General features: G+C 42.9%; 1 protein-coding gene across 1 annotated transcript in view; it reads left to right on the forward strand.

Moving 5' to 3' along the window:
* The window catches only part of mtrex (Mtr4 exosome RNA helicase), a 266,450-nt gene that overhangs the window by 37,552 nt on the left and 202,901 nt on the right, over positions 1-25,997 (forward strand). The window contains exons 9-10 of the mRNA XM_070868803.1: positions 4,425-4,523; positions 19,580-19,682. Of these exons, the coding sequence (XP_070724904.1) occupies positions 4,425-4,523; positions 19,580-19,682 (202 nt within the window). The remainder of the gene's footprint in view (positions 1-4,424; positions 4,524-19,579; positions 19,683-25,997) is intronic.

The following is a 25,997-nucleotide window of genomic DNA, read 5'->3' on the forward strand; positions in this document are numbered from 1 at the left end:
TCAGGAAGGTATATGCTTACATTTTTGTAAACAGGAGGTGGGTGGGATGGCTTGACCCATCCACCTCCACGGAGGTGTGTGGGGGACCTGACCCATCCACCTCCATGGCACGAACCTGGTATTGCAGTACTTCCAGGAACGGTGCAGTGGCTCTAGGCCTTTTGGCTAAGAGCATTGGCGCAGAGTGATCCTTGACTGGTGCAGGGTGACCTCTGGCGTTTGTGACTTGACAAAGAATTGGAAACGATTGGCTACGAATTTATAAAAAAAAAAATAAAAAAAAAAATAAGTATTCCATCACACTCTTGACTTGAGTACTTTAGATGATGGATAAGCTTTGAGGAGTCAGGAATGACCCACTTATCGCAGAGCATCCAACCTCTGCTCTGTTCCTGTAGCCATGATATTTCTGTGATTTTAACCTGGTTCAGCTTGCCAGTGATGACCCAAACATGTTGATGGTGAGGGACATGGAGATGTGGCAGGCAGTGGAGACTTTATGGGTAGAATTAAGAAATAGGAAAGGATTTAATACTGTAGTGGGAGTTGTGTATAGACTCCCGGGAAGCAGCTGTGAAGTGCTAGAATGTATTAATGCAGAGATTAGACAAGCGTGCAGTAAAGGTAGAGTGGTTTTAATGGGGGATTTTAACTTTCACCTAGATTGGGATAAACAGACTAGCACCTGTCAGAAAGGTAGTGAATTTCTTGAGTGTGTCTGGGATAGTTTTCTGCAACAATATGTCAGAGAGGCCACAAGGGGGCATGCCAGATTTGATTTAATAAGTAAAGAGCCAGATTTAGTTAACAGCCTAAATGTGCATGAACATTTATCTAATAGTGACTATAACATGATCGCGTTTAACATACCATTTGAATGGGAGAAATGCAAAACAAGCTCCTAAAATTCTAGATCTAGGTAATGCTGACTTCAAAGTGATGAGACAGAGACTGTCCACAGTAAATTGGTCAAACGTGTTAATGGGTAAAATGACGGCAGATCAGTGGGAGATGTTCAAAAAATAATTTATGATACAGAACAACTTTATATCCCTGAGGGTTAAGAGCTCTACCTCCGCCCTCCGCGCCCCCTCCCCCCTGTCCCCCCAAAAAAACAGCCATGGGCAACTGAAGAGGTAAAGGAGAGCATACAACTAAAAGAATAAGCATACAAAAATGTTTTTATTTTTAAAAGCACAGATCCTGGCGAATGGGAAAGATACAAAGAACAGCAAAGAGTCACAAAACATATAAAACTACAAAAAGGGAGAATGAAAAGAAACTTGTAAGGGATATCAAAATCAACGCACAGAATTTTTGCAACTATATTAGGAAAAAGGGTAGTCAGGGGCAATGTAGATCCCTTAAAAACTGAAAGCGGAGATATTGTCAATGCTATTAAGGAAATGGTGGACATGTTGAATAAGTACTTTGTATCAGTATTTACAGTAGAGGAAGGGGATCGCTTGCCAGAAATCCCAAGGAAACTGATATTGGATCTGGGACAGGGACTCGGTAAAATAACAGTAATGAAGAAAATAATGCTACTTAAGCGTGACAAATTCCCAGCACCAGAAGGTTTCCATCCCAGGGTTTTAAATGAAGTAGATGAGCACATTGCAGATGCATTAACTAATCTTTCAACGTTCTCTCAATTTAGGAACCGTTCCTTTAGATTGGTAAGTTACACATGTCACTCTGCTATTTAAGAATGGCAAGAGAGGGAAACCAGGGAATCATAGACCAGTTAGCCTAACAACTGTTGATGGAAAATTGTTAGTCTATAATTAAGGATAGGGTGACTCAACACCTCAAATTTTCAGTTGATCAGAGAGCCAGCATGAATTTGTGAAAGTTTGGTCATGCCTGACAAACCTAATTGAATTTTTTGAGGAGGTGACTAAAGTAGTGGACATTATTTATATGGACTTCCAGAAGGCATTTGATAAAGTCCCACATAAGAGATTGTTAACTCAGGCAGAACCCCAAGGAATTGAGGGCAAATTATTGACCTGGTTAGAAAATTGGCTGAGCGGCAGGAGATAGGCAGTAGGGATACTGGGTGGATACTCAAATTGGAAGGATGTGTCTAGTGGTCTCCCATGGCGATTTGTGTTGGGGCCTCAACTATTCACAGTATTTATTAATGAATTGGATGATGGCATAGAAAGTCATAAATCTAAATTTGCCGATGACGCAAAAATAGGCGGCATTATAGGCAGTGAAGATAAAAGCATAAAATTACAGAATGATACCACTAGATTAAGTGAATGGGGAAAACTGTGGCAAATGGATTTCAATGTAAGCAAATGTGAGGTCATCCACTTTGGATCAAAAAGGATAGAACAGGGTACTTTCTAAATGGTGAAAAGCTAAAAACAGTGGAGGTCCAAAGAGACTTGGAGGTGCAGGTACTTGGCTCATTAAAATGTGTTTGTTCACTGTTGTTGCCCCTTTGAAACTGACTGCAACTTCAGGATGTAGCACATGTGCTCCTGAAGTTGCGGTCAGTCATTCACTGCTCAGACACAGGCTGCGCTGTGCCGGCAATCAGTGTAATCTGTGAAACCAGGGAAACTGACAAAAACTTTGGCTCCTCCACGGTAATGCCTCTGTTAAATACTTCATTAAAAGTTAAACCCAAAGGGCCCGAAATTCACCATATTACCGCACACCTACCGCCCAGAAATGCGAATTTGATTAAAAAAAAATCAATTACTGCCCATTTACCGCCTACGTTCCCGCTGGCGGTAAATTCATCAGATATTTACCGCTGGCGGAGTCGACACTGCCCGCCCATCAGAGAGGGCCCAAAAACGCAAATTTGATCACGAGGATCCATTTGCCGCCAGGCCTAAAAAGTAAGGTCTTACCTGATCTTAGCCGATCTTAAGCGGACGGTACGATCTTTAGTACGTCTTGAACAATTATAAAAAAAAATTTCTCTTCTCACCTATCCATAAACTGACTTTTCCTGCTTTGTCCTTTGTTTTATGCACTTTCTGGTCTCTGTCTCGCAAATCTTCTGACTGTCTTCTCTCTCTTTTGAACTCCATGTCCCTTCCAAGCTGTTCTGCGCATGCGCGGGTGACCCCCCAATCGCGGGAAAAACTACGGCAAAAATTTAAATTGCGCATGCGCAGAACTCGGTCTCCAATGTTTGCCGAGTCTTATGCGCACCACCGCCTGCTACACCCGACTCCCACTCCCACTACCGCTTGCTAAATAATGATGAAATTCGCACTCCTCGATCTCAACGGTATGCGAGTGGTTAAAAAAAAACAAGGACCGCCGAGAAACGGGTGGCAGCGGGTCTTCATGAATTTCAGGCCCAAAGGAATTTGGTGTAATTGCGTTTTAACAGCGTATTCCCTGCTAAACAAACGTTGTGATGCTGAAAAACTAATTTAAATTTTATGCAGTGTCAAATTTAATCCATTTTAATAAAAAAATTAACATTTGTAAGAAACTTGGAAGTTTTTTTAAATTGTTTTTTTTAATCCCCATCTGAGACCCCCAATCTTTGTATTGCTCTCTCTAACATTTTCAAAAGGTTAGAATAAAAGGTTTGAACAATTCTCGGTTCTCGGTCTGTAAGAATACTGCATTGTGGTTGGCTGCTTAGACAGCTTGTTGATGTCACAGCAGCTCTCATTATGGGATTTCACTAAGTTATGCTGCTTTCAGCTGAATGTCAGAAAAGCTTAACTTCTCCACAGAGATCGCAAGATCTTTGTGGGAAGCTTACTTCGGGGCCAACGGCAAACGCCTTTGCTTCGACGCTGACCGCAAATTACAGGCAATTGTTTTCTTAACTGATTTTAGAATCTGTACCTCCAACAGAATCTGACACAGCATTCTGCACACCAGGTGGTAGCTTACTCCACGAACCAAAAACCTGTAATCAACATTTATTTTCTTGTCTTTGTTTCATTATCATTTTTTAAATTTTAAAACCACACACTCCAACATTATGATAAATCAAAATATTTGGAGCACTTTTCATCGATTAGCTCTGTCCTTTTGTCGTGAACTAATCTCAAGTTAGCGGTGCTATATTTTCCTCGTAAAATAGGATTCTAATTGGGAATCGGATTGGCACATTCTTTTATTTTTACATAGAATTTTATGGGCATTATGACATGGAAATAGGCCACGTGGCTCAAGCAGTCTGTTGATGTTTATCATATGCGGCAATTCACATATGCGGCAATCACCATTCCAATTTTTGTAGTTCTGAAACTGTAAACATTAAAAATGTATTTAATATTTTACCAGCTCACATGTATGCAATGTGAATTAATTTGAATATTGAAATGTATGACGGGCAAACTAGTTGCTGTAATAAATAATGTGTATATTTGTGGTCAAATCCACATTTTATAATTTTATATTCAGGATTTTAATCACAATTTTTATTTCAGCCGTGCCACGTGATCTACACAGACTATAGACCAACACCTTTGCAGCACTATATTTTTCCAGCAGGAGGTGATGGATTGCACCTCGTAGTCGATGAAAATGTAAGTGAAGCACATCTTTGAAATGCACTGCATATATTTGGTTTATGAAATTTCATTTCTATGATTTATACCATGCATATTTAAACACACAATTTCTGGGGTGTTATTTTTAACAGAAAAATTATTGACATGCCATTGAAAATTGTGGGTGGGGGTGGGCACCTGGCCCCTTAACTAACCCCAAGTCTGTCTGATGCTAGTTACAGACAAGTCTGTAAATGCACGAGCAGCTGCCTGTCTGTTTCTAATGGGGGGGTGGTAAGGGGCTATTGAAATATGCAGATCGGGTCCCACGCCAGTTGTCGGATTCTGGTTGCAATTTTCAGCTATAAATGCGTGGAGTGTCCTTAAAAGGGATCACATGAGGCAGTTCAAAAAAAGACGAAAAAATGTAAACGTTTTATTTTTGTGAGACCAGTGTTCTTCGCCCATGCCCCCACCATGTGTCGCAAGTAAATAAGGCACTAACCTGATAATGGGTTGAGCTTCCTGGTGCTGGCTGTGGATAGGCGGCCACTTTTCACCGTTTCAGGCAGAAGTCCAAAATAGTTAGTTGATTCGTGTCTGATCACAGTTGAAATGTTATGTGACTAATTGCTCGTTTTTTAAACATGGACAAATCTTGGAGTTTTTGTGATATTTCACAATTTGTCAGTGTAATTGTTTGAAATCAGACCTCTGGTCAGAACTAGTCTGTCCTTGCTTCATGTGGCTACAAATCTGTATGTTTGAGGCATGCCATGTCAGTTTGTTTTGGGATTTTCATATTCAATCATGAAATATATTTAATCTATTTTCAGTTATCCATGAGTAGACATATGATCAATGTGTTTTAAAATGAATGTTCAGCAGAGAAGACTAATATAAATATATCTAGATCAAATATCAGATGATTGTGACATCTTATAAAAGGTTTGATGATGATACCCAATTTATACAAATGATATTTACAGATTGTGGCAGTTTGGCTTTAAGACATCAGTTTTGAACATTTTACTTGTGCTTGTAAACTAGGCATCGTGCTGTGCAGTTTTTAAAAAAAACATTGTGTTCCCAAGTTTTTCTTCAAGTGCATACCAAATAAAAATAAGTCATGTTTTTAATTCCAAGAGGTATTAAATATCAGAGCTAAGAGTGATAACTACAAGATGGTTATTTTGAAAATTATATTTTGAAATTCCAGAGGTGAGGTGAGAGTGACTGCATTTGACAACAAAGCAGCATTTGACCAAGTGTGCCATCAAGGGGCCCTCATAAAATTGAAATCGATGGGAATTGGGGAAAACTCTTCACTGGATGGAGGCATATCTAGCGCAAAGGTTGTTGGAGGTCAATCCTCTCAGCCCCAGGATATTGCTGCAGGACTTCCTGAGGGCAGGATCCTAGGTCCAACCATAAGAAATAGGAGCAGGAGCAGGCCATTTGGCTCCTTGAGCCCGCTTTTCAATGAGATCATGGCTGATCTTCTACCTCAACTCCATTTTCCTGCACTATCCCCATGTCTCTTGATTCCCTTAATATCCAAAAATCTATCGTTCTCTGTCTTGAATATACTCAACGACTGAGCTACCCCTCTGGGGTAGAGAATACCAAAGATTCATAACCCTCTGAATGAAGAAATTTCTCCTCATCGCAGTCCTAAATGGCCGACTCTGTATTCTGAGACGATGGGCTGGATTTTCGGCTTTGCTGTTTTCAGGGTGAGGCGGGGCGGGAAATTTACTCCCCAATTAACGTTGGTAATTAATTGCTTGACTTTCATCATTTGTGCTCTGCGCCATGGGGCACAGCGCAAAGGGAGGCATTGAACTATTTTTGTGGCACAAAAACAGGAACCTCGCCAACTTTAGTGCAGGGCTGGGAGTGCTCCGAGAGGGGCCTTGGGATGGGGAAAAAAAACAAAATTCAAAGAACATTGCCAGCCCCCTTGCATCACAAATCGCTGTAAAAATATTTTAAAAATAAAAACTTTAGCTTACCTTTTTAGCTGTTTATCCAACTCGCCGCCGCCAATGTTGCGTTTTTCCTAGCGGTCATCATTGGGCGCATTTCGTGGCATAGGGGTCGGATGAGACTCGAAACTCGCAGCGATGTCGCAGTGCGAGCCGTTGCACACCCGCGCAGGCAAAAACCAACCCGAGGATCGCGACCGGATGAAAAACAGCTGACCACCCCATTTTTCACCGCGGTGGGTCATAGTGAGAGAGGGAGGTATTGAGGGGTTCAGCAGCTTTGAAAGTAGATAAGTTCCCAGGCCCGGATGAAATGCATTCCAAGCTGTTGAGCGAAGTAAAAGAAGAAATAGCAGAAGCCTTGACCATCATTTTCCAATCCTCTTTGGATTTGGACATGGCGCCGGAGGACTGGAGGACTGCTAATGTAGTACCCTTGTTTAAGAAGGAAGAAAATGATAGGCTGAATAGTTACAGGCCTGTCTGCCTAACCTCAGTGGTGGGAAAATTATTGAAAAAAAATCCTGAAAGACAGGATAAATCTACATTTGGAAAGGCAAGGATTACTTCGGGACAGTCAGCACGGATTTGTTAAGGGAAGATCGTGTTTGACTAACCTGATTGAATTTTTTGAGGATGTAACCAAAAGGGTCGATGAGGATAGTGCGTACGATGTAGTGTATAGGGACTTTAGCAAAGCCACATGATAGACTGATCACTAAGGTTAAAGCCCATGGGATCCACGGCAAAGTGGCTAGTTGGATCCAAAATTGGCTGAGAGGTAGGAAGCAAAGGGTAATACTTGATGGATGTTTTTGTGACTGTAAGGATGTTTCCAATGGGGTTCAGTACTGGGTCCCTTGCTTTTTGTGGTATACATCAATGATCTAGATTTGAATATAGGGAGTATGATTAAGAAGTTTGCAGATAACACTAAAATTGGCTGTGTGGTTGATAAAGAGGAGGAAAGTCATGGAATGCAGGAGGATATCAATCTACTGGTCAGGTGGGCAGAGCAGTGGTAAATGGAATTTAATTCGAAGAAGTGTGAGGTAATGCACTTTGGGAGGACTAATAAGGAAAGGGTTTACACGTTAAGCGGTAGGCCACTTAGAAGTGTAGATGAACAAACGGATCTTGGAGTGCTTGTCCACAGATCCCTAAAAGTAGCAGGCCAGGTGGATAAGATGGTTAAGAAGGCATACGGAATGCTTGCCTTTATTGGCCAAGGCATCGAATACAAGAGCAGGGAGGTTATGCTTAAATTGTATAATACTCTGGTTAGGCCATAGCTAGAATACTGCGTGCAGTTCTGGTCGCCGTATTATAGGAAGGACATGATTGCACTAGAGAATGTGCAGAGGAGATTTACTAGGATGCTGCCTGGAATGGAGAATCTTAGCTATGAGGATAGATTAAATCGGCTGGGTTTGTTCTCATTGGAAGAGAGGAGGCTGAGAGGAGACCTCATTGAGGTGAACAAAATTTTGAGGGGCCTGGATTTAGTGGATAGCAAGGGCCTATTTCCATTGGTGGAGGGGTCACTTAGGAGGGGGCATTGTTTTAAGGTAGTTGGTGGAAGGTTCAGAGGAGATTTGAGGGGAGACTTCTTCACGCAGTGGGTTGTGGGGGTCTGGAACTCACTGCCTGGAAGGGTGGTGGATTCAGAAACCCTCACCACATTTAAAAGGTACTTGGATGGGCACTTAAAGTGCCGCAACCTGCAGGGTTACGGACCTAGAGCTGGTAAGTGGGATTAGACTGGATAACCTATTGTTGGCTGGCGCGGGTACGATGGTAAGTACTGCAGGGAATCTAATATGGCCAAGGTGATCTCTTGGACTAGTTTCGATCGCCTGGATGGATCGGAGAGGAAATTTCCCAGATTTTTTCCCAATTGGCCTGGGTTTTTATCTTTTTTATTGCCTCTCCCAGGGGATCGCATGGCTCCGGTTGGTTAGAGTGTAGAATGTTTCGGTGCAAAGGGTGTCGCAGTTGTGTGGGTTGGGCTGGGTGCTCTTTACCTTTCCGCCATTGTTCATTGTTCATAGTTCATAGGTTTATATGTAACCTTCAGGACTGCTGACCGAGGGCCATGCAGCTCTTTGTCGGCCGGCGCGGACTCAATGGGCCAAAATGGCCTCCTTCTGCGCTGTGGATTTCTGTTTCTAAAACGTGGTGAAAACCCAGTCGTAAATGACCCGAAAATCCAGCCTGAAAACCACTGGTTCTAGACTCCCCAACCAGAGGAAACATTCTCCCTGCATCTACCCTGTCAAGCCCTGGAAGAATTTTGTATGCTTCAATGAGATCACCTCTCATTCTTCTAAACTCCAGAGAATATAAGAATATGAGAACATAAGAATTAGGAACAGGAGTAGGCCATCTAGCCCCTCGAGCCTGCTCCGCCATTCAACAAGATCATGGCTGATCTGGCCTTGGACACAGCTCCACTTACTTGCCCGCTCCCCATAACCCTTAATTCCCTTATTGGTTAAAAATCTATCTATCTGTGATTTGAATACATTCAATGAGCTAGCCTCAACTGCTTCCTTGGGCAGAGAATTCCACAGATTCACAACCCTCTGGGAGAAGAAATTCCTTCTCAACTCGGTTTTAAATTGGCTCCCCCGTATTTTGAGGCTGTGCCCCCTAGTTCTTGTCTCCGCGACCAGTGGAAACAACCTCTCTGCCTCTATCTTGTCTATCCCTTTCATTATTTTAAATGTTTCTATAAGATCACCCCTCATCCTTTTGAACTCCGAGTAAAGACCCAGTCTATTCAATCTATCATCATAAGGTAACCCCCTCATCTCCGGAATCAGCCTAGTGAATCGTCTCTGTACCCCCTCCAAAGCTAGTATATCCTTCCTTAAGTAAGGTGACCAAAACTGCACGCAGTACTCCAGGTGTGGCCTCACCAATACCTGTACAGTTGCAGCCGGACCTCCCTGCTTTTGTACTCCATCCCTCTCGCAGTGAAGGCCAACATTCCATTCGCCTTCCTGATTACCTGCTGCACCTGCAAACTAACTTTTGGGGATTCATGCACAAGGACCCCAGGTCCCTCTGCACCGCAGCATGTTGTAATTTCTGCCCATTCAAATAATATTCCCTTTTACTGTTTTTTTTTCCAAGGTGGATGACCTCACATTTTCCGACATTGTATTCCATCTGCCAAAGCTTAGCCCATTCGCTTAACCTATCTAAATCTCTTTGCAACCTCTATGTGTCCTCTACACAACCCGCTTTCCCACTAATCTTTGTGTTATCTGCAAATTTTGTTACACTACACTCTGTCCCCTCTTCCAGGTCATCGATGTATATTGTAAACAGTTGTGGTCCCAGCACCGATCCCTGTGGCACACCACTAACCACCGATTTCCAACCCGAAAAGGACCCATTTATCCCGACTCTCTGCTTTCTGTTAGCCAGCTAATTCTCGATCCGTGCTACTACATTTCCTCTGACTCCGTGTACCTTTATCTTCTGCAGTAACCTTTTGTGTGGCACCTTATCGAATGCCTTTTGGAAATCTAAATACACCACATCCATCGGTACACCTCTATGCACCATGCTCGTTATATCCTCAAAGAATTCCAGTAAATTAGTTAAACATGATTCCCCTTCATGAATCCATGTTGCGTCTGCTTGATTGCACTATTCCTATCTAGATGTCCTGCTATTTCTTCCTTAATGATCGCTTCAAGCATTTTCCCCACTACAGATGTTAAACGAACAAGCCTATAGTTACCTGCTTTTTGCCTGCCCCCTTTTTTAAACAGAGGCGTTACATTAGCTGCATTCCAATCCGCTGGTACCTCTTCAGGATCCAGAGAATTTTGGTAGATTATAACAAATGCATCTGCTATAACCTCCGCCATCTCTTTTAATACCCTGGGATGCATTTCATCAGGACCAGGTGACTTGTCTACCTCGAGTCCCATTAGCCTGTCCAGCACTACCTCCCTAGTGATAATGATTATCTCAAGGTCCTCCCTTCCCACATTCCCGTGACCAGCAATTTTTGGCATGGTTTTTTGTGTCTTCCACTGTGAAGACCGAAGCAAAATAATTGTTTAAGGTCTCAGCCATTTCCACTTTTCCCATTATTAAATCCCCCTTCTCATCTTCTAAGGGACCAACATTTACTGTAGTCACACTCTTTCGTTTTATATATCGGTAAAAGCTTTTACTATCTTTTTATGTTTTGCGCAAGTTTACTTCGTAATCTATCTTTCTTTTCTTTATTGCTTTCTTAGTCATTCTTTGCTGTCACTTTAAAATTTTCCCAATCTTCTATTTTCCCACTAAGCTTTGCCACCTTTATACGCATTGGTTTTTAATTTGATACTCTCCTTTATTTCCTTGTTTATCCACGGCTGGTTATCCCTTCTCTTACCGCCCTTCTTTTTCACTGGAATATATTTTTGTTGAGCATTATGAAAGAGCTCCTTAAAAGTCCTCCACTGTTCCTCAATTGTGCCACCATTTAGTCTGTGTTTCCAGTCTACTTTAGCCAACTCTGGCCATATCCCACTGTAGTCTCCTTTGTTTAAGCATAGTACGCTCGTTTGAGACACTACTTACTCACCCTCAATCTGTATTACAAATTCAACCATACTGTGATCACTCATTCCGAGAGGATCTTTTACTAGGAGATCGTTTATTATTCCTGTCTCATTACACAGGACTAGATCTAAGATAGCTTGCTCCCTTGTAGGTTCTGTAACATACTGTTCTAAGAAACAATTGCGTATGCATTCTATGAATTCCTCCTCAAGGCTACCCCGTGCAATTTGATTTGACCAATCGACATGTAGGTTAAAATCCCCCATGATTACTGCCGTTCCTTTTTCACATGCCTCCATTATTCCCTTGATTATTGTCCGCGCCACTGGGAAGTTATTGTTTGGGATCCTATAAACTACACCCACCAGTGACTTTTTCCCCTTACTATCTCTAATCTCCACCCACAATGATTCAACATTTTGTTCATTAGAGCCAATGCCCTGATATCATCCTTTATTAACAGAGCTACCCCACCTCCTTTCCCTTCTTGTCTATCTTTCCGAATTGTCAGATACCCCTGTATGTTTAATTCCCAGTCTTGGAAACCCTGCAACCACGTTTCTGTAATGGCCACCAAATCATACCCATTTGTAATGATTTGTGCTGTCAACTCATTTACTTTATTTCGAATGCTGCGTGCGTTTAGGTAGAGTGTTTTAATACTAGTTTTTAAATCATGATTTTTAGTTTTGACCCCTCCTGCAGCCCCTTTATATCCATACATGTTGTCCCTTCCTATCACCTTATGGTTTACACTTACCCCAGTGCTACTCTGCTCTGCTGCCTCCTGCCTTTTGCATTCTTTCTTGGAGTCCTGTTCATCTGAGCTCTCACCCACTCTAACTAGCTCAGAGCCCTCTCCTGGGTTCCGAATACTCCTTGCATTGAGGCATCGAGCTTTCATGCTTGCCTTTTTATTACACTTTGACCCTTTAGAATTTTGCTGTACAGTGGCCCTTTTTGTTTTTTGCCTTGGGTTTCTCTGCCCTCCACTTTTACTCATCTCCTTTCTGTCTTTTGCTTCTGTCTCCATTTTGTTTCCTTCTGTCTCCCTGCATTGGTTCCCATCCCCCTGCCATATTAGTTTAATTCCTCCCCAACAGCACTAGCAAACATTCCCCTAGGACATTGATTCTTTATTTCCCAGGTGCCCAGGTGCAGACCATCCGGTTTGTACTGGTCCCACCTCCCCCAGAACCGGTTCCAATGCCCCAGGAATTTGAATCCCTCCCTGCTGCACCACTGCTGAAGCCATGTATTCATCTGAGCTATCCTGCGATTCCTACTCTGACTAGCACGTGGCACTGGTAGCAATCCCGAGATTACTACTTTTTAGGTCCTACGTTTTAATTTAGCTCCTAGCTCCTTAAATTCGTCTCGTAGGAGCTCATCCCTTTTTTTACCTATATCGTTGGTACCAATGTCCACCACGACAACTGCCTGTTCACCCTCGCTTTTCTGAATGTCCTGCACCTGGTGTACTCAATCTCCCCTCATAGGACAATCCCCCCCATCCCAGGAATCAGTCTGGTGAACCGTCTTTGCGCTCCCTCCATGGCAAGTATATCCTTGCTTAGGTTTGTGGGAGTTTGTTGTGTGCAAATTGGCTGCAGCATTTTCCACGTTACAACGCTTTGAGACAACTGGTGGTTGTGAAAGGCGCTATATAAGTGTAAAAACTGTACACAATACTCCAGAGCCCTATATAATTGCAGTAAGATGTCTTTACACTTATACTCAAATCCTCTTGTAATAAAGGCCAACATACCATTTGCTTTCTTAATTACGTGTTATACCTGCATGTTAACTTTCAGTGATTCATGTACAAGAACACCCAGGTCCCTCTGAACACCAACATTTCCCAATCTCTCACCATTTAAAAAAATACTCTCCTTTTCTATTTTTCTGACCGAAGTGGATAATTTCACATTTCTCCACGTTATATTCCATTTGTCATGTTTTTGCCCACTCATTTAGGCTGTCTATATCCCCTTGAAGCTTCCTTGCATCCTCCTCGCAACTTGCATTCCAACCAAGCATTGTATAATCAGCAAACTTAGATATATTACATTTGGTCCCTCATCCAAATCATTGATATAGATTGTGAATAGCTGGAGTCCAAGCACTGATCCAAATATCAGCTATGGCTCAGTGGGTAGCACACTCGCCTCTGAGTCGTAAGGTCCCACAGCTAATTTGAGGCTGACACTCCAGTGCTGTGCTGAGGGAGGTCTGCACTGTTGGAGGTGCCCTCTTTCAGATGAGATGTTAAACCGAGGTCTCGTCTGCTCTCTCGGGTAGATGTAAAAGATCCCATGGTGCTATTTTGAAGAGGAGCAGGGGAGTTATCCCCGGTGTCCTGGCCAATATTTATCCCTCAATCAACATCTAAAAAACAATTTTATCTGGTCATTATCACATTACTGTTTGTGGCAGCTTGCTGTGTGCAAATTGTCTGCAGGGTTTCCCACATTACAACAGTGACTACACTCCAAAAGTACTTCATTGGCTGTAAAGCACTTGGAGATGTCTGGTGGTTGTGAAATGCGCTATATAAATATACATTTTTCTTTCTTGCGGTAACCCACCAGTTACAGCCTGCCAATCCGAAAATGACCTGTTTATTCCTACTCTCTGTTTTCTGTCTGTTAACCAATCCTCATTCCATGCTCGTATATTACCTCCAATCTCATAAGCCCTCATTTGTTTAATAACCTCTTATGTGGCACCTTATCGAATGCGTTCAAAAACTCCAAATATACCACATCCACTGACTTCCCCCTTATCTATTCTGCTAGTTACAATCTCAAAAAAACTCTTAACAGATTTGTCAAACGTGATTTCCCTTTCATAAATTCGTGTTAACTCTGCCCATCTTGAGCTGCTTCATCAATGACCTTCCCTCCATCATAGGGACAGAAGTGGGGATGTTCGCTAATGATTGCACATTGTTCAGTTCCCTTCACAACTCCTCAGATAATGAAGTCGTCTATGCCCTCATGCAGCAAGACCTGGACGACATTCAGGCCTGATAAGTGGCAAGTAACATTCTCGTTACACAAATGCTAGGCAATGACTATCTCCAACAAGAGAGTGTCTAATCACCACCCCATGACATTCAATAGCATTACCATCGCCAAATCCCCCAACATTAACATCCCAGGGGGTCACCATTGACCAGAAACTTGATTGGACCAGGCAGATAAATACTGTGGCTACAAGAGCAGGTCAGAGGCTGGGTATTCTGCGACGAATGTCTCACCTCCTGACTCCCCAAAGCCTTTCCACAAAGCACGAGTCTGGAGTCTGACGGAATATTCTCCACTTGCTTGACTGAGTGCAGCTCCAACAATATTCCAGAAGCTCAACACCATCTAAGGCAAAACAGCCCACTTGATAGGCACCACATCCACCACCTTAAACATTCACTCCCTCCACCATCAATGTACTGTGGCCGCAGGGTGTATCATCAACAAGATGCACTGCAGCAACTCGCCAAGGCTTCTTCGACAGCACCTCCATAACCTGCGACCTCTACCACCTTGAAGGAAAAGGGCAGCACGTGTATGGGAAGACCATCACCTCTAAGTTCCCCTCAAGTCACAAAGCAAACCTGACTTGGAAATATATCCCTGTTCCTTCATCGTCGCTGGGTCAAAATCCTGGAACACCCTCCCAAACAGCACGTGGACTGCAGCGGTTCAAGAAAGCAGCTCACCGTCACCTTTTCAAGGGCAATTAGGGATGGGCAATAAAATAAATGCTGGACTTGCCAGTGTCGCCCACATCCCAGGAACGAATATAAAAAAAAAATTGGCAAACAAACTGTTGGCTGGAAATAACTGAAATCCTATTACAATTAATAGCTTGGAATGGGCAATAAAAATATTATCAGACGAACTGTGCCCCAGCTTGATTGAGGAGTGATAATTTCTTTATCAAAATTCCATTTTCCACTATTTATTCACTCGTTCTAACTAAGTTTCATCAGGTCAGCTCAGATGACTGCAGAGAGCAACTAGCAGTCAACTTTGTAGCAATGTGCTGTAGCCTGAAGGGATTACCACAGTTTCTGCCTTGATTCAATTTCATTTGGTCTGACGTGTTTTTTTTAATCCAAGTCATCAATTTTTTTAAAAAAGCAAATAGAACAAGAAATGCAGCTTGTTAAGCAGATTGACAGAGCTAGAATAATAAACTTGCCCTGCAATCTAATACTGAGAAATAGTAGAAGTATTTGCTTTTTAGAATACTTAGCAAAAATAAATGGGACTATAGCACTGTAGCTTTATGCACTGGTTCTCCTGGCAGTGCAGCTATTGCCTGGCATTCTATTCTTTTTATATTGATTTGTTCAAATGTCATTATAACTTAAATGTGGTCCCAGGTTTGCTGTGGCAAGCATTAGGCTAGAGAAAGTTTAATTATGTTTAATGCAATTTCTCCAAGTGTGTGTGTTCCCAGCAACAATCAGAGTTAAGAACATAAGAAATCGGAGCAGAACTAGGCCATTTGGCCCTTCAAGCCTGATCCACTTTTCAACAAGATCATGGCTGATCTTCTACCTCAACTCCACCTTCCCGCACTGTCCCCATATCCCATAATTCCCAAAAATGTATTGACCTTTGTTGAATATACTCAATGACTGAGCTTCCACAGCTCTGGGGTAGAGAATTCCAAAGATTCACAACCCTTTGAATGAGAAATTTCTCCTCATCTCCGTCCTAAATGGCTGACCCATTCTGAGACTGTGACCCCATGTTCTAGACTCCTCAGCCAGGAGAAACATTTTATCAACATTAACCCTGTCAAGCTCCTTAAGAATTATAATTAATGATGCAACTGTTTACAGTTGTGTCTCTCTGCTGAAGTAATACCACCATAATAAATATATGGAGAGATTTTTTTTTGTGTATATACACACCCAGAATTTGTGGTCCTGATGACCGCGAGTTGGCAGCGATTGCTGTCATTTTGCCTTTTAATCTGACCGTGCCTTCAGAATTTAGTGCATGCGCAGCCGAATGTGGAAATCCTGAAGTTGTGGCCTGTCATTCACTGCTCTTCCACAGGCTGAGCTGTGCCCCCTCTCTTACCCCGCCGCCCCCCAGACCCCTGCCAACCACTCCAGAGCCAGCAATCAGTGACCCCCAAGCAAAAGCCAGCTCTGACCATCATTTTCCAATCCTCTCTGGCTACAGGTGTGGTGCCAGAAGACTGTTAATGTTGTACCTTTGTTTAAAAAGGGAGAAAGGGATAGACCGAGTAATTACAAGCCAGTCAGCCTAACTTCGGTGGTGGGAAAATTATTGGAAAAATTCCTGAGGGACAGGATAAATCTTCATTTGGAAAGACATGAATTAATCAAGGACAGTCAGCATGGATTTGTTAAGGGAAGGTCGTGTCTGACTAACGTGATTGAATTTTTTGAGGAGGTAGCCAGGAGGGCAGTGTGTATAATGTGTATATATGGATTTTAACAAAGCTTTTGATAAGGTCCCATATGGCAGACTGGTCACGAAAGTAATAGCCCGTGGGATCCAGGGCAAAGTGGCAAGTTGGATTCAAAGTTGGCTCGGAGGCAGGAAGCAAAGGGTAATGGTTGATGGGTGTTTTTGTGACTGGAAGGCTGTATCCAGTGGGGTTCCACAAGGCTCAGTGCTGGATCCCTTGCTTTTTGTGGTATATGTCAATGTGCGTCCGGGAGGGCATTGAGCACCTAGAATCTCATCACTGAGAGCATGCAGAAATCGAGCGCTGGCAGCGGAAAGAGCATGCGGCAAACTAATCCCACCCACCCTTTCCCACAACGACTATCTGTCCCTCCTGTGACGGGGACTGCAGCTCTCGTATTGGACTGTTTAACCACCTAAGGGCTCATTTTTAGAGTGGAAGCAAGTCTTCCTCGATTCCAAGGGACTGCCTATGATGATGATATATCAATGACTTGGACTTGAATGTTGGGAGCATGATTAAGAAGTTTGCAGATGATACTAAAATAGGCTGTGTGGTTGCGAATGAAGAAGAAAGCTGTGGACTGCAGGAAGATATCAATGTACTGGTCAGGTGGGCAGAACAGTGGCAAATGGAATTCAAGCTGGATAATGCATTTGGGGAGGGAATACACATTAAATAGTAGGACACTGAGAAATATAGAGGATCAAAGGGACCTTGGAGTGCATGTCCACAGATCCCTGAAGGAAGCAGGCCAGGTAGATAAGGTGGTTAAGAAGGCATATGAAATACTAGCCTTAGTCAAGGCATGGAATACAAGAGCAAGGAGGTTATGCTTGAACTGTATAAAACAGTGGTTAGGCCGCAGCTGGAGTAATGTGTGCAATTCTGGTCACCACATTACAGGAAATATGTAATTTCACTGCAAAGAGTGCAGAGGAGATTTACAAGAATGTTGCCTGGACTGGAGAATTTTGGCTATGAGGAAAGATTGGAGATGCTGGGTCTGTTTTCTTTGGAACAGAAGAGGCTAAGGAGAGATCTGATTGAGGTGTATAAAGTTATGAGGGGGCCTGGATAGAGTGGATAGGAAGGACCTGTTTCCCTTGGCAGATGGGTCAACAACCAGGGGGCATAGATTTAAAGTAATTGGGGGGGAGGTTTAGAGGCGATATGAGGGGAAATTTCTTCACCCAGAGGGTGGTGGGGGTCTGGAACTCACTGCCTGAAAGGGTGGTAGAGGCAGGAACCCTCACCACATTTAAAAGATAGTTGGATGTGCACTTAAAGTGCCGTAACCTACAAGGCTACGGGCCAAGAGCTGGAAAGTGGGATTAAGCTAGATAGCTCTTGGTCGGCCAGTGTGGACACAATGGCCGAAAATGGCTACCTTCTGTGCTGTAAATTTCTATGAAATCATAGAAACTGACACATTTTGGCTCTTTTGCAGTAATTACGCTATTGAATTCCCCGCTGAATGCCTGACCCAAAAGGATTAGTTGTAATTGGGGTTTTAACAGCGTATTGACTGCTAAACAAAGGTTACAGTCCTGTAAAACTAAATTTTGTGCAATGTCAAATTTATCCATTTTAATAGATACCACAAATTTTAAGAAACTTTGAAAAATACATATTTTTAAGTTTGTTCATCTTTATTTCAGGTTTTCCCATGTGAGAGCCCCAATCTTTGCTTTGCTGCCTCTAACATTTTTAAAATGTTAGAATTTTAAGAGCTTACTCACTTTCTGGTTCATTGTCTGTGAGAATTCTGCGTTTTGATTGGCTGCTTAGATAGCTTGTTGATGTCACAGCAGCTCGTGTTATGGGATTTCCACTATACTACATAGTTTTGAATTACATGTTGGAATAGCCAAATTTCTCGCCACCAAGATCGCGCGATCTTTGTGCGAAGCTTACTTCGGGGCTGCAAATTCCGGACTATTCTATCTATTGGAGTGGAAATAGCAGTAGGAGGCGTGCCATGGGCAAACGCAAGAAAAGTATACACTTGGCTGATTGCTCCGAACCTTTGAAGACTTGTGCTCCTGGGCTTGCAGTAAAGCCCAATGTATCCCAGGGCGCATGCGGTTTGCAAGCGTCCCTTGGATCACGTGGGCCAACCCAACCACTCCCAAAGGGGGATTCCCATTACGCTTGCGGGGATTCCATTTACGTACGGAATCCACATAAGCGTAATTTAATCCCCTAAAAAACGCACTTTCATAGCACAAACATTTTATTTTTTTGAAAAATAAATTTAAACATTTTTAATGGGGCCAAAAATAAACTAAACTAATTTAAGGTTTTTGAATGTTTAAATCATTTAAAAAAAAATTATTTTAATATTTATTTTAACCCTTACGCTGGTAAAAGAAGGCCTGCTTTTACCAGGCGTAAGAGTTTCGTGGTCATTCGCTGGGCAGTAATTGGGCAAATAGCCCAACTCTGCGCCAACGAATATTCTTTTCCTACGGATGCGCATGATCTATCGAGCAGAATTTTGACAAATCGCATACACGAGAAAACCCGGAACTTACAGTGCAGTGCAGTGCAATGCGTACATGGTCATAGGCCCTGGAAAATCCAGGCCAATAAACTACACTGGAATGAAAGATCCTAATAGTTAAGTTATTCATCTGAAATCCCCCTCTCCAATATTTTGAGGGGTGTTACCCATTTAGAGTAAAATATTTTCAAGGCCATTGAAAGCAGAACTCATGGCAGAGATGGCTAATTGTCAAGAGAGCTAGTGAAGTAAACCAAACCCAGAAGAACTTCAGTACAATAGGGGTTAATTCTAAAATAAGTAGAAGTTGCTGGAAATTCACAACAGATCAGTCAGCATCTGTGAAAAGACATGTTCATGTTTTGGTGTGTACACTACACTGGAGCAGCTTAATTTTCATTTGCTGGTTTTGATCAGAAAACATGCAAATTTAGATGTGCAAAATTATTTTGAGCTTTGAAATTGAGAAATAATTTATGGTATGGCAGATGTGGAAAAATGAAAACACCAGTCATGATAATGAGTGTTTACTCTTAAGGAAAATGCATCTAATTTTTTTTTGTCTATAAAAGGGAGATTTTAGGGAAGATAACTTCAACACAGCCATGCAGGTACTGAGAGATGCTGGTGATCTTGCCAAGAGTGATTCGAAGGGGCGGAAAGGAGGAACAAAAGGTACTGAAAAAGAAACACGTGATTTGTTTTGTTTGTGGTTAGGTGTATGATCATGCAGTGAAATGGTAACTATAAATCTAGGAGTTGTGTCCTTTTGTCGTTCTCCTGTTAACTCCCTGCACTATTTCTGTTGAAGCTTAAACTCTCTTTTCTACTTAAATCTCAATTCCTGTAACCTATGATGCATATCTGAAGTGTGTCCCCTCTCCCTCATTGTCTTTTTTGCCGCAGGCCGCCCTTTTTGGCCTAAGTTTAAAAAAAAAACACAGTTTCCCCAATCAATTTGCACCAGCGTAACTCAGTTAGTTATGATTTTTTTAGGTACGTTTTTTTCAACCAAAGGGGACGTAACCTGCCACTCGTGCCAATTCTGGCCATTTAGGCAAGTTTGGCCAGCTGAGAGTTACTCCAGTTCTTCTTCGGCCAGCATATGTGGCCTCTAGAAAAACCTTCTGGAGAGTTAAGGAAGTCGGCGCAGGTAAATGCAACAGATGCTTGGACAGCAGCAGCAGGAGAGATAAGAGAGAGGGGGAGAAGCCTTTCGGGTATATTTAGGTGCGGGGACCGGGAGGGAGGAGATCGTTCGGCCTGGGATCGGTGCAGGAGAGCGGACTGGGAGGCCATTTGGCCTGGGCTAGGGATGGGGGAGCGGACCTGGAGGTCGTTCGGCCAGGGCTAGGGGCGGAGGAGCGGACCGGGTGGCCGTTTGACCTGGGCTACGGGCGGGGGGAGCAGACTGGGAGACCATTTGGCTTGGGATAGGAGCAGGGATCGGCATGGGGGGGGGGCCCTTTAATAATTTAATGGGGCTAAGTTGCTGCAATGTATTTAATGTGTTTGTGAAGTTGTTGCAATGTATTTTAATGTGCTTGTGCAGGTTGTGAGCTGAGCTGTAAGTGTCACTTTCCAGCCTCAGCCTGCATTATGTCCCAAGTTACTGTGGCAACCCGAAATTTTGGTGCAGATCAAGACTCCACAGGTTAGGCTGCACCAAAATGAAGAAATCAAATGGGGAAACTCGGAACATTTTTTGTGGGGGGAGCAGGGGACCCCCAAAAATGGGCGGAACTCTTCAAGTATGCCAAAAAAATGCTTTGGGGAAAATTGAGCCCATAGATTCTGCTTTAAGCACTATTTGTTGTAGCCAGCTATTTGAAAAAAAAATTCGATCTCTTTTTTTGGTGATGACCTCTATTTAAAAACTGACTGACTAGGAATAATTTTCCCTCCAATTTACATTATCAGAGCCCCTGATCATTTTCAACATCTCTCAGATTTCCTCACATAGGCCCCAAGTTTCCACACTATAAAAAACGGGCGCTCCTCCGAGCTGGGTGCCCGTTTTTCGCGCCGGAAAAAAACCACGCGATTCTGGAGCGCCCTACAGCTCCATGTCTGCTTGGCGCGGAGCCTATCACTCGTGCCGATTTTGTAAGTGGGAGGGGGTGGGTACCATTTAAATTAGTTTATTTCCTGCCAGCAACCTGCGCGTTGGAGCCGCGCAGTGTGAAGGAAACATTGGCACTCGGCCATTTTTGGAGTTCTTTGTAGCTGTTTAATTTTTGAACATTTTTTAATAAAAGCACATTGCCATCAGCACTGAGGCTTCTTGCAGCAGTGAGAAGGCTGCAGGAAGCCTCAAAGTTGAGGCAGCCGTTTCCCTCCCGCTCGCCCGCCGTTGGGAACGGCTTCCTCCTCTCTTTCCCCCCCCCCCCCCCCCCCCCCCCCGCGGGAACGAACGGCTGCCTCCTCCCCCCCCCCCCCCCCGCCAAGCGGGAACGAACGATTGCCTCAACTTGTGAGGCTTCCTGCAGCAATCTCCCAGGCTGAAGCACTTTCACACAGGTAGGAAGATGGTTTATTTAATCTTTTCTTTGCTTATAAATTTTTATTCAGGTTGGATTTATAAATATAAGTATAAATAAGGATTTATTATAGAATTTAATGACTTCCCTTCCCCTCCCCCCCACCTCGTCTGGACGCCTAATTTGTAACCTGCGCCTGATTTTTTAATGTGTAGACACGGTTTTTTCAGTTCTACAAAAATCTTCACTTGCTCCATTCTAAGTTAGTTTGGAGTATGTTTTCACTGTGGAAACTTTGAAATCAGGCGTCAGTGGCTGGACATGCCCCCTTTTGAAGAAAAAATTCTGTTCCAAAGTCAAACTGTTCTAACTGACTAGACTGCAGAAAAAAAAATGTGGAGAATTGCGATTTCTAAGATAGTCCATTCTCCACCAGTTGCTCCTAAAAATCAGGTGCAAATCATGTGGAAACTTGGGCCCATAGAAAATAGGTGCAGGAGAAGACCATTCGGCCCTTCGAGCCTGCACCACCATTCAATAAGATCATGGCTGATCATTCCCTCAGTACTCCTTTCCTGCTTTCTCTCCATACCCCTTGATCCCTTTAGTCGTAAAGGCCATATCCAACTCCCTCTTGAATATATCCAATGAACTGGCATCAACAACTCTCTGCGGCAGGGAATTCCACAGGTTAACAACTCTGAGTGAAGAAGTTTCTCCTCATCTCAGTCCTAAATGGCTTACCCCTTAACCTTAGACTGTGTCCCCTGGTTCTGGACTTCCCCAACATTGGGAACATTCTTCCTGCATCTAACCTGTCCAGTCCCGTCAGAATTTTATATGTTTCTATGAGATCCCCTCTCATCCTTCTAAACTCCAGTGAATACAGGCCCAGTCGATCCAGTCTCTCCTCATATGTCAGTCCTGCCATCCCGGGGATCAGTCTGGTGAACCTTCGCTGCACTCCCTCAATAGCTTCACACGTTAAACGACCACCCGTAACTGAAGCTGAAATCTAATAAGGACAATTACATTTTGCGAAAATGTATAAATTTACTGTAGTATTGATTGTAGGTATTCTAGGCATAGGCCTACTTCTTACTAGCCGACCCTCTGCACCAAAGGGAAATAGTAGGGTAGCAAGGGAATTACATGTAAATACCTTTTACTTTTATATTGCTTGTTTATGTTATGCTTAAGGAAAGGTGGTTTACTGGTTGAATTAAGATATTGATTTGGATTAAATTGGAATAAGGTTAATTAACCTACTAAAACCAGACTTCCATTGTGGCCACGATGGAACTCGGGTTGGTGTAAATTTGTGTGGAAGCTACTAGTCCGGACATGTGGCGAAACACATCAACAAATTTTAGAAGGAAACTCGATTAACATGTATGAAATTTTGTAGAATGTTTAACCAGTGATACCTGATGTTTTATGATTCAGTTTGTGAAAGAATCAAAGGGGCGTTTGATAGAGTATTCAAGTAGGCTCATTGAGACAGACTGTGAAAATTCACAGACCCCCAAGTCAAGGCTGCTACGTGCTGCTCAGCATGTTGCACTAACTCATCAATCAACTTGACATTTTCGGACCTTGGGTAGCGAGCCAATAAAACGTTAAAAGACTTTCAGTTGAGCCAATAAGATCAAAGAAGGCGAGTTCTTTTCTGTAAATTGATCCAGGTATAAAGTACAGCCATTTTGACCATGTGTCTCAGTAAGACAAATAAATCAGCCAGCAGTTTGTTGCTCTCTGCCAGTATTAAAAAGTTAAAACTACCATCGGAGTTCGTATTTCATTGGAAATTAAGAGATCTAACAACACGAAGTCAGTATATTATCTGAATGGTGGCAGATTAGGAAAAGGGGAGGTGCAATGAGACCTGGGTGTCATGGTACATAAGTCATTGAAGGTACCTGCTGTACGTTCACGGCAGGTACAGCAGGCCGTGAAGAAGGCAAATGGTATGTTGGCCTTCATAGCTAGGGGATTTGAGTATAGGAGCACGAAGGTCTTACTGCAGTTGTACAGGGCCTTGGTGAGGCCTCACCTGGAATATTGTGTTCAGTTTTGGTCTCCGAATCTGAGGAAGGACGTTCTTGCTATTGAGGGAGTGCAACGAAGGTTCACCAGACTGATCCCCGGGATGGCAGGACTGACATATGAGGAGAGACTGGATCGACTGGGCCTGTATTCACTGGAGTTTAGAAGGATGAGAGAGGATCTCATAGAAACATATAAAATTCTGACGGGACTGGACAGGTTAGATGCAGGAAGAATGTTCCCAATGTTGGGGAAGTTGAGAACCAGGGGACACAGTCTAAGGATAAGGGGTAAGCCATTTAGGACTGAGATGAGGAGAAACTTCTTCACTCGAGAGTTGTTAACCCGTGGAATTCCCTGCCGCAGAGAGTTGTTGATGGCAGTTCATTGGATATATTCAAGAGGGAGTTAGATATGGCCTACTACTGAACCTATTTTCTATGTTTCTATTTTCTGTGTTCCACTGTCTCCTATCGTTAACAGCACAAACAGCTGATTGAACCTGCCTGAAGTCTCCATCAGCAGTTTGCACTGTTAACTACTGGAGGCAGCCAGAAAGTGGAGAATTTGGGTAGTTTCAATCAGCTGATAAGTTTAATGTGAGTTCAGTAGGGAAAATGCTAGAATCTATTATTAAGGACATGGTAACAGGGCACTTGGAAATTCACAATGTGATAAGGCAGAGTCAACACGCTTTTTTGAATGGGAAATTGTGTTTGACGAATCTGTTCGAGTTCTTTTGAGGGTGTAACTAGCAGGGTAAATAAGGGGGAATCAGTGGATGTATACTTGCATTTTCAGAAAGAATTCGATAAGGTGCCACACAGGAGGTTGTTCCATCAGAATAGGGCTCATAGGATTGGGTGTAATATATTAGCATGGATTGAAGATTGGTTAAAAGACAGAAAACATAGAGTAGAAATAAATGAGTCATTTTCAGGATGGCAGGATGTAACTAATGGAGTGCCGCAAGGATCTGGCTTGGGCCTCAGCTACTTACAATCTATATCAATGACTTAGCTGAAGGGACCGAGTGAGTGTAGGTTTGCTGACGATACAAAGCTAGGTGGGAAAGTAACCTGTGAGGAGGATACAAATAGGCTGCAAAGAGAAAATAGACAGAGCGGGCAAGAAGATGGCAGATGGAGTATAATGTGGGGAAATGTGAAATTATCCACTTTGGGGAAAAAGAAGAGGTGCAAGATGAATAAATGTTGGTATGCAGAGGGATTTGAGTGTTCTTGTACACTAATCACAATGTTAACATGCAGGTACAGCAAGCATTTTGAAAGGAATGGTATGTTGGCCTTTATTGCAAGAGTAAGAGTAAGGAAGTCTTACTGCAATTATATAGGGGTTTGGTGAGACCACACCTGGATTACAGTGCACACTTTTGATCTCCTTACCCAATGGTTCACTAGATTGATTCCTGGGATGACAGGGTTGTCCTATGAGGAGAAATTGAGTAGAATGGGCCTATATTCTCTGGAGTTTAGAAGAATGAGAGGTGATCCCATTGGTGCTTATAAAATTCTTAGAGGGCTTGCCAGGATAGTTGCCGAGAGGCTGTTTCTCCTGGTTGGAGAGTCTAGTACTCAGGATAAAGTGTCGTGTCGACCATTTAGGACTGAGATGACGAGAAATAGACACTTTGGGAATTATGGATCTAGGATGGGAAAGTGGAGTTGATGTTGACTCGAGAGCCATATGGCCTGCTCCTCCTATTTCTTGCATTCTTAGTTCAACCTCTGCTGTAATGTCTTGGTTCATTCTGATGGATTTACCCGCCACCGAATATAGCGGGAAAATCGTGTGATCACGAACATACCCTGCTCTATGCAGCGGGGACTGTACTCCAAAACAAATGATAGTGCTATGTAAATGCAGGCATTTAAACAAAACACTTTGCATTGATAAGCTGCTGATTTTTAAAATAAATTCATATGTAATCCTTTTAATGTTACACCCATCCATACAGTAGTAACTCTTTGGTAAATAGTTTGAGAAAGTAAATGCAATTTTGTTTGTGGGAATAAAATTTCTTCGATCCTTGATCCCAGTTGTAAAGCACTTTTGTCAGCATGCAGTGTTTTCTTCCCTGTTGCAGATGTTGTTCCCGCATGACTAAATTAAACTTGCGAATAAGTATCGAAACACTAGTGTACTACCATTGTTAATTACTTGACGTTAGAGCCTAATTGGGAACATTTTACACTATGGGACTAACTGGATTGCTCTTTGAAAGAGCCAGCGCAGACTCGATGGGCTGAATGGCCTCCCATGCTGTAACCATTCTCTGATTCCAAAGGCCCCTTTCTGTGCTTTACTTTTCTATGATTTTATGATTTTATGATTCTATGCATCGAATGTTGGTAACCAGCACTCCTATGTTGGACACAGCATAATCAGCTGAAAGATAAACTGAGCCTTAAATCTAACTCCAGTTGATGAATAAAGTCATCTC

Source organism: Pristiophorus japonicus, chromosome 2, assembly GCF_044704955.1.
Source record: "Pristiophorus japonicus isolate sPriJap1 chromosome 2, sPriJap1.hap1, whole genome shotgun sequence".
Lineage (NCBI taxonomy): Eukaryota > Metazoa > Chordata > Chondrichthyes > Pristiophoridae > Pristiophorus > Pristiophorus japonicus.